The sequence below is a fragment of the Vigna unguiculata genome, chromosome 10 (assembly GCF_037176805.1).
Source record: "Vigna unguiculata cultivar grain cowpea cultivar isolate G323 ecotype 2 chromosome 10, ASM3717680v1, whole genome shotgun sequence".
Lineage (NCBI taxonomy): Eukaryota > Viridiplantae > Streptophyta > Magnoliopsida > Fabales > Fabaceae > Vigna > Vigna unguiculata.
In genome coordinates, this window is record NC_140801.1 from 10,080,380 (window position 1) to 10,091,008 (window position 10,629).

General features: G+C 32.9%; 1 protein-coding gene across 1 annotated transcript; it reads right to left on the reverse strand.

Moving 5' to 3' along the window:
- Positions 1–430: 430 nt before the first annotated feature.
- Positions 431–1,923, reverse strand: LOC146882119 (uncharacterized). Its single transcript, XM_085667286.1, has 2 exons — positions 1,377–1,923; positions 431–1,014 (listed from the first exon to the last, which is right to left on the reverse strand). The coding sequence occupies exons 1-2, from the start codon at positions 1,921–1,923 to the stop codon at positions 431–433; spliced, it is 1,131 nt and encodes a 376-aa protein (XP_085523412.1).
- Between the last annotated feature and the right edge of the window lie 8,706 nt (positions 1,924–10,629).

Sequence of the window (10,629 nt, forward strand, 5' to 3'; positions counted from 1 at the left end):
ACTTGATTCAGTGCAAATAAGTGAAATAGCCTATTTTGTGAAGCACCTAATTCATGTTAAACCAGAAGAGGTGCCAAGCAGTGCAAGTGGAATAACTAGCTAAATGCAAGGTTGGTGGAGAATTGGAGCTGGGAGGTGGTTGTTTTGGAGTGGTGCACACAGAAAACATAAATAATAATAATAATAATAAATAATGATAATAATAATAAATAATGTGTCGTATTTATAAGAACTCTAAACGCGCACAATAGAATTCGAATACAACTAAATCCAATTAATTAAATACCAACCCAAATTAATAAAACCACTTATGTAATCCCCATTTATAAACCACTTTCTATAACTATTCCCATTCCATTCCCCTCTTATATAATATATTAAAAATTACTAATTATACCCCATCATAATTTCTATAAGAAAATACAACATATTATAATATGTTGCTTGAAGTGCCTTTAATTTTCATCTTTCCAAACACATCCCCAATGTCTTTCACACGCTCATATACTTGTGATCCACTTAAAACCATTGGAGCTAATTCATTTTCTTGACACCCATTAAATGCTTTCTTCAATTTACGATATGGATGGTTTGTACTAAGAAATCTTCGATGTCCAAGGTATACTATTTTCCTTCCATGTTGTAGTTCATGGTGACATGTGCCTTCTTCACATATAGGGCGTTCTTTGTGACCCTTAGTGCTATATCCATTTAAATTACCATATGTTGGAAAGTCGTTGATTGTATAAAATAACATGGCATGCAACTTGAATGAATCACTAGTGTACCCATCAAACATATCAACACCCTCCTCCCATAACATCTTCAAATCTTCAACTAATGGGGTTAAATAAATATAAATGTTGTTTCCTGGTTGTGTTGGACCCGAGATCATCAAGGATAACATAACATATTTCAGTTTCACGCACAACCAAGGAGGTAAATTGTAAATCACTAATAGAACAAGCCATGAACTATGTTTACTTCTCAAGTTACCATATGGATTCATTCCATCTGTAGCAAGTCCAAATCTAATGTTCCTTTAATCATTGAGAAATTTGGGAACATGGAATCAATTTTCTTCCATTGCAAACCATTTGCCAGATGTTTCAAATGGCCATCTATTGTACGTCCATTTGTATGTCATCTCATGAGTTTTGAATCATTTGCATAACTGAATAAATGTTTCAACCCTGGAACTACAGGAAGACACCACAAAACTTTCGTTGGAGGACCCTTACTATCATATTCAAACTCACTATGTTTCTATTTGTATCGTGACACCCCACATCGTGGACATTAATATAACATGGCTAACTCCTTCCTGTACAAGACACAATCGTTTGGGCATGCATGAATTTTTTGATACTTCATACCCATCGGACACAATATTTTCTTCGCATCATAATTGAGTGTTGGAAGCATGTCACTCAACAATCGAAGTAATTCCGTGAAGCTTTTATCAGTCCACCCATTTCTTGCCTTCATGTTGAACAATTTTAATATCGTTGACAATCGAGTATACTTGCATTCTGCGTACAGAGGTTTTTCTACGTCATTGCACAAATTGTCATACACATTCGCACGTTGAAAGGAATCATGTCCAACATCACGAATCATTTCCTCCATTCGATCATCCATCTCTAAATCAACTTCTTCTGCTTCAGACACATCTACACTTGGCATGTCTATTAATTCACCATGCCATATCCACTTTGTGTAGCTCTTTAAGAAACCATCAGAAAGAACATGCTCCCGAATAACGTCAGTTGGTAGTTTTCTCTTATTCAAACAATTAACACACGGGCAATAGAATTTTCCATTATTATCTGGAACATTCATATTTGCAAATTCAAGAAATTCTTCTACTCCATTCTCATATTCATTTGTTGTGTATAAAAAAGTTATCCAACTCCGATCCATTGTTGTGAGTATAAATTAACACCTCTGCTTTTGGTCAGAGCTCAGAAACAGCCAAACACGTAGTTCAATATGTGAACTCAACACTACCACCATTTAATATAACATAACAACTCATTTGACTTTGGAATTCACACAAAGGAATTCTAAGCAACAAAAATTCTATGAGCACAAGCTATATAACTCACTAATGAAGATAGGACAAAAGAATATCTCAGACAATTCAACAACAGTTTTTATTGATAGTAAACATCATAATCCCACAACCAATTTTTAATTAAGATGCAAGAATTTGGAGATACTAGTTTATGCAACGAAAATTAATTTATGGACAATGTTTTAATTTTATAGCAGTTAAAAATTAACCTCAATCTTAAAAATAAAGATGCTAAAGTGGGTTATATTGAATAGAAGAAAAGAAAGTGGCGAAAGAGAAGTGACATATGAGATAAGGAAGGACAAAATTCACAAGTTGAATTAGTTTTCTTGCAACCAAATGATAAAATAAGGGAAATTAAGTTAAAATAAGGTGAAAAAATTAAAATAAAATCAAGTAAATAGAATGGAAAAATATTTGAGTTACAAATATACTAAAAATGTAAGGTATGTTTATATATATATATATATATATATATATATATATATATATATATATATATATATATATATATATTATCAATTAAATAAGCATGATGTATAAACATTTGAGTTCACGAGAAATAAAATTCTCTAATTGAATAAAATTGTGTGATGTTATTTATATATTTGTCCAACGAAGGCTATATATATATACCTGGAGAGGGTTAAAAAATAATAATAACTCTAATTTCTGAATAGTTTCATTCATAATTTTTTATTTTATTTTAATACTGTTTAAAATACTAGTTTAAATTACAAAATTCTATACTTGTATCTTTCATTTAATAAATTACACTCGTATACTTACAAAAGTTTATTTGATGAAAAATTAACTAAGATGAGTTCGGACATATCGAAGAAAGAGAGATTCCACCTTCACCATCATACTATGGCACCAAATTCAAAAACAAAGAAATAAAGAAAGAACAACCTAAGTTCTGATAACAAGAAGGAATCAATGTAATGGTGGTATATTTAAACCAAAAAAACTGTGAAAATGTTTATTATATGGAAAAATCAATCCTTCAGATAAAAGTGTCACCTATTTTACATACACAGCCTTGTTGTTTTCAAAATCTAAATGTTTAATTAGGGTTTTTGATATATTAACCAGGCCATCAAAATCGAAATGCAGAAAAGGGAAAAGGAAGAAAAATTTCAAGATACAAATTCAAACCAGCTTTCTCATTCCCACAAAGACTAGCTCACAAAGACTAGCTGAAATATAAGTAGAAGAATTGAAGATTATGACCAGACATCACGTGGGAACCCTTCTTCGTTAAAATTGTAATAATTCAAGAGAGAGGGTCACAAGTCATTGGAAACTCCAAGGTTTAAATATCAAAATACACAAAAATATTTAAACGTAATAAGGATACATGTTACATAATGTAAATTTTAACTTTTTGTTTCTTCAAAAAATAAAGCATACATGTTAATTTTAATCACTAACAAATTTTGGGTTGTTTTACTTTCTTTTTTCCATAAGTGCAAGCAAAGCCATATTTGAAGTAAAATGCCAAAACCTCAACATCCAAGAAGCAAAAAGCAAAATGGTTTTCTTCTATGATGAGTTACAAATTTGAAGCTCGAGAATTTTGCATCCAAACTTGTCTGTTCATGTCCCTCTCATTGAAACTGAATCAAACCCCACATTAACAAATTAAAGTAATGGAACTTCCATTTTCAATGCATATCCAAACTCTACCTATTTGAAGCACTCATAACATAATAATATGCACCGTCTAAAATTAAAATTCTTTCCCTCAAAACAGTACAGACATTTCCCTTAGAACAGAACAGGGAGAGAATATGAGAATTAAACATGATTCAAGAGATGAAAGTTTTAATTATCAATTTCATACACTGTAATCACACATGTTAATATTATAACAAAAGGTATTTTTTTCAAGTTTTCGAAAAATAAGCTTAAAATATAACATTTTATCAGTAACACAATTTTTCTGAAAAAAGGCTTCCACAATACTGAAGGATTTTACTATTCACTAAATTACAACAAATAAACATGAAAATATTCACCGAAAAGCTGTGGATATAAAGGTGATTGAATTGATGAAGCACTACAACTTTTTCGATACAGGAAACATGACTTAAAATAGCACGTTCTTTTTTTATGAATTAAAAAGTTAATCACTATATTTACTGAACTTGAAAAGGGTTAACAGTGAAATAACTATGTTTCGTGATGAACACGCTCGCCAATAGTAAAAGTTGATTAATCACATCTTAAATTTTCAACACCTAATCATGATTGGATTATGGTCCCCATATAGGCCAACAAGTATATAACCATTATTTTCAATATGGATATAGAATCAACATTTCAAAGTTCTTCAAAAGAAAAAGAATATATTATAAAAAAACATTATTCTTAACGAGTTTGAGTTTTTTGTATAGGCAGTAGGGGCATGTTGGTACTTATTAAGGTTGCAAAGGCAACAAAGTGTTTGGAAGCCAGTGTGCAAAAAATATAAGGTTGTGGTTTGAGAACACTGTCCTGCAAAAAGCCTATATACTATGGAGGAAGTAGCATTGTAAGGGACAAAACGAGATTGGCATGGGCTGAAAACAGGGAAGCAAGGTCTACTTGTTTGGACAATGCTGATAACTACGATTATGCATGGTCTGTTCAACTCATCACAAACGATAGTAGATTGGAAAAGATACTTTTCCCTATCTTCTGGGGACTCATGACTCTCAGGTACCTACCACCATTTTTTCTTGTGGTCCACTCCATAGATGAAATGTGTTGCATACACAACACAAACATAAAGGAAGTAAATGGAAACATAAAATCAGAAGGGCTTTTGGACAATAGAAGAATGAAACAACTAAACCTAGGGAGAATATTAGGTTAGTTTGCTAGCAATGTAGAGCCAATTCATTAGAGAGTTTCCACATAGAGACTATGCATTTCTCAACTTCCAATTTGATATAATGTGTCAGTTTAATAGGAAAAAAAGTGAGGAAAATAGTAGACAAAAACATACCTTGAGATGATCAATTTTTACAATTAGAGGATCTCACTAAACTGTAGAACAAACAAGGTTTCAGTTCAAAATAAAACATCACCATACTTTAGCTACATATTACATACCTTGAGATGATCACCGGTGACCGATTGGGATAACCTAATCCCTATGGATACTTGAAATTTGTAATTGAAAAGGAGAATAACAAGACATTTTCACTTGCTTTAACTATTGAACCTGAATTAAGATATATCTCTAACATGAAATTTTACTTGCACAAGAATTGTGAAATTTCGTAACAAATTTTAGAGAAATTGAATAATTAAGCAACTTATAATAGGAATAACGAGAACCAAAAACTAACAGTGAGATAATCCTTGGCCGTTTTCACTCCACCATCAATCACACTTAACTCCTGCAAAGGAACAAATCTACCAATTTCACTCATTCAACGAAACAACAGTAATGTGTGGTTAGGATTCAAATGCTGACTTTTTCAAATGTAGAAAGCATATAGAGATGGACAGTGAGGGCGACACAGACTAGGAGACCAAGTGATCTCGACAACGAAGATAACACAATGCGATAGTGATGCTAGTAGACGAAGAGCACATAAACAACACGCGACGGTGACAACGACTTTGCAGGCGACTTCACACGGTGATAGTGACTGTTGGGAAGTGGGAGTGGCAAAGCAATGAAGAACTGTGTTGGAGATGAAAGAACCGTGTTAGGGAAAGGGAATGAACGAAAGAAATGGGAAACATGCTATGCCGGTTACAAGGTCAAAAAGTATAATATCTCTTTTAAAATTATAATATATATATATATATATATATATATATATATATATATATATATATATGTATATGTATATGTATATTAAAACAAACTATTTAATGTAATTGATACTCTACACCAAAGTCAATAATTTGTTTCCCTTTTTTTTCCTGTTAATATTATATAAATTACTATATGATGAATGTCGTAAAATGTCCTGCTATAATATTTTAACATACCATAACACCACATTTATCTACTTTTCGTATAACTAAAAAAAATGAATGATCTAGAATGCAGCCCCAAGTCACGCTACCCTAAAAGAAGAACATAAACCCTAACCTTTCCTTTGCATCATTCACCCACAAATCAAGAAAACCTCAATGCATTCATGCTATATTAGATTTCGTATCAATAAAATTCATCAATCACATACTTAACATTCAAACTAAAATTTGATGATATTAAATCACCATTACAATAAAAATTTCTAAAATATAAAACAAATGCATCACATATTTTTTTTATTTTAAAGAATAATTCATTCAAACAAAACTTAAAATCTTCTTTCATAGGAAGAGATTAAACTCGTCAGCTCCCCTTACCTTGAATCCAGCTTCATTCCTAGAGTCTTCCCTTGCACAAGAATGAATCCACCTTTTGCTTCCACCAAAAAGATCTCCTCACCAGCCCTTTAAATTCTCCTTAATCTAGATTTTTAGCACTCTCACAACTCACCCAAGGAGTTGTACTTAGCTCTCTCTATTTTCTTCACTAATTTACCCTTTCCACTATCTTTTCCAATCCTAAAATTATTAAGACCTAAAACGAACTTTTATCATTAATGGTCTTCAATAGCCATTACATGGAAGTTTCTGCTCAATTATTGCACTACATTTGCCTATTGAATAATAAAGCATAAAATAAGATCTATTTCGTGTCAGCCAAAATTCGAACTCCTATCTGCCTAATACTTATAACGTCACAACACATGTTCATATATGCACCCAAAATAAATTAAATAATTAAAACATCACATTAAATGCAAGACTTGAACCCAAGTCCCCTCAAACACACCAAGCATGTCTAACCACTTGAGCTTCCATTACTCATTTTCATAGCTCTTTGCATTAATTACTTTATAGATTCTTTCCCTCACATTTATTAAAAAAATACTTATTTATTTACTTAATTTTTTCTAGGTCTTACAAATATTGTCAGCATAGGAGAAAGAGTTGAGGCTAGGATAAGGAGTGGAAAAATAGGCTTATCTATGATAGCCAATGTAAATGAATTTGGGTCTCAATATGGAAATAAGAAGGAGAGAAGAGCTTACTCTAATACACAATTCCCATGCAATCTCATTGAGGATGGTAATCATAATATGAGTCAAAACCCTAACCAGGTCAGTAACCAGAAGCCTTTCAATTTCACTAAGATTCTTGTATCCTATACTGAGTTGTTACCCTGACTCCTCTAGAAAAATCTAATGGCTATGTGTCCTGTGAAACCTGTACAATGTAACATCCCGTCAGGATATTACTAATTTAAATAGATAAAACTATTAAAAATTATAAAGTTGCTGCATTTATGAATAAACCTCATTTCCCGAAAATGCGGGAAATTTAAATTTTATTAACTTCCAAGAAATAAAGCAAACTTTATAGTTCATAAAACCGAAATAACATAATAAAACCTCTCATAGGAGTTTACAACATAGTCCAACTCAAAATAATATATAAAAAAAATATGTAAACTCCCAAGCATTCCCCATGCTCCGTGACTAAGCCTCACCGGCTCCACCTACATCAACATTCTCTTGTACCCAACTCATTCCAAACCACATTCCATATTATGACATAATAATAGCAAGACCTGTAATTACTAATACTCTTATTCCCCAACTACTTTCACCCATCTCAAATTCATGCTCACGAACCTCCCCATCAATCCTTCCCAAGTCTCGCAACTCCAATCATCTACTCCCAATTAGTCTGAAACTGGACTTAAGCCAGAGCATGTCACTCCAAACATGCAACAGTACCACCAAGCTTACTCTTCTGGTAATTTGCCAGAACCACCATACCAACAACTCCATCCATTCCTCATTCTCGAAAATGTACACTATCCACCCCAATGAATTTCCAATACCCCCATTCAGTTTAAACACACATCCATTAGCCAATTCTTAAAGCCTTTTTACACACCTGTAAGCCCCCAACAACAAACTCCATTTATCTACCCTCAACCACCTTATCACTATTCCATCGAATTCCACTCTTAATCACACTCTAAATCACAACATTTTCACACCAGATCATCTCCTAAGACCCAACCTTTGCTTTCCCTCCGAACAACTCACGCCCAACACACAGGAAAAACCCAAAACGGCTATCGAACCCGCGCCGCCTGGCGGTCACAACCAATCCTGCCAGGCGGTTCATGCAGAAATACCCAGAATAGTCACAACTTTGAGTCGCCTGGCGGTACAGGGATTCACCGCTAGGTGCTGCACCCCGAAAAACAGCAATATATGCATAAATAGATGAGCCGTCTGGTGGCTATATATAGTCCGCCAGGCGGTTTCTGGAAAATTTCCAGAATTCAACAGAATCTCAGAATAAACACAATGCATGCATAATTTAAGTATGATTTTCACACAATTCACACCAAACAACAAATTAATCGTGGTAAACTCCCCTAACCTGGATCCTTTTTAGCTTTAAACCTTGAGAATTGGAAAGTTCTCCTTTGAACACTAGTCCTCCTTGACTCCTCCCTATTCAGCCTCTCAAGTCTCTCCCAAACCTCACTCAGTTCCAGAATTTTCGTGCTCTCTTTGTAGGTACATTTTCCAGCTTGCCAAACCCTTCCCTTTACCTCACTATGACCTTTTAAAGGTGTCCTAAAAACTAGGTGATAATATAAAACGAACCTAGACTTAATTGTGATGTTAATTGCTATTCATGGACCCCTTTATGATCCATTTTCAGCCTCCTCTCCCCCTCTTGGGGGCCATTTCTCTAGGGTTTACATTAACCCTTCACCTTCATGCCAAAACCAAAAATGACACAAAAAAAATGTTGAATTTGAGTTCACCAAGATTTAAACCCCTCACCATGCCTAAGCTAAATCAATACTAAACCACCAAGCCAACTCATATTTCATGAAAACAATCATAACCCAATTATCATATTATTACACAACATAACCATCATATATTAAAAATAATAATGAATAATAACACAAAATGGCATACATAGGACTCGAACTCAAGTCCTCTCACACAAACCAAAGTACTCTCAACCACATGAGTTAGCACTTTGCCACATCACTCCACTCATAATTTAATGTCATAATTAATTCTCCCACTCGCATTTATTAATTAAGTAGTTATTTAATTAATTAAATTTCACGGGTCTTACATACAACCTCCATATCCAAAGAGTTATGATCCAGATGCAAAATGTGGTTACCATGAAGGGGCTATCAGACATTTCACTAAGAGATATCTAGGTCTTAAACATAAGGTGCAATCTTTAGTTAACTCAAGATAGTTGACCTTTGAAGAATAATCATCCAGCATCGAAGAAAATACATGAAGATTAATGATATTGTGCTTTCATTTTTTAGGATGATGAATTATTGTATGGTGATCTTGCTCGATTGTATCATGTTTTTCATCTAAGAATTCCAAGTATTCCAAGTCTCTAATCTTTTACATGAAGCAAGTCTTAAAAGGGTGTTGTGAAAAAAAAAAGAGAAAAATAAATGAGGAAAATAGCTAAATTTTGAGTCTTTTGTTTATTTCAAATTGCCAAATTCATGTTTTTCCCAAAAAAAATAACAAAAGATGAATGAATAGAAGGGAAAGGAATAATAAGGGATGTCACATTTTTTCCGCAGTTGAATGTTTAAATCCAGAATAAATAGCTAACATTTTCTTAAAACCAATGGTGTATGCATTGCTTGATAACCTTTTCCTTCCGCCATTCCTAAAATAAAAAAGGATATGCCTTAATAACACTATCTTAGCCAAAAAATAAGCATGCGTTTTACACTAGGGAAAATCTACTGAGTTTTTCCTGCTTGTGTTGGAAGGTTATCCTTGAATCCATCAAGGTAAATAAAAAAAGATAAAAGAAATAAAATAAAAATAAAAATAAAGAGTCTGCTAAACTGAAAACCCGAAAGGGTGGTTTAGGAAAAAATGGATGAAATAAAGAAAAGTGATTTATGTTGATACCCTTAATTACCCTTAATTTCATTGTAAGATTAATCTTTGTAAAAATAAAGCAGTCAAGATTCAAAATGATGAGTGGCCATTTTTCTCCCCCAATAAAATAAGATATCCATTGTACCCTCTTTGGGCCAAAATCAATGATTTCTTTCAAATTATCCCTACACAAGGGTTAACAGCATGATAAGTTCGCCTCAAGATACAATGATCAAAATGCAAAAAGAAAGATTGAAAAGTGAAAGTGATTCAAAATCAAATGAATAAGAAAAAAATATGAAGTCAAATTGATCAAGGAGGGAAGAAAGATGATAATGATAAAATATCAAAAAAGAGTTATAAAGTTGTGGCAAGGTGAAGGAAAATATACAAAAAGAAAGTAGAAAAATGAAAAAAAGATCAAAGTTTTGAGGATAATCAAGATAACATCATGCTGATAATCCTTGTGTCAAAAATGAAAACCCACAAATATTTTATTTGAGCCTTTATACCTTTTTTTTCTAAACCCTTTTAACCCATGACCACGTCACAAACCTAATAAAGTCCATTTTGATTGAAAAA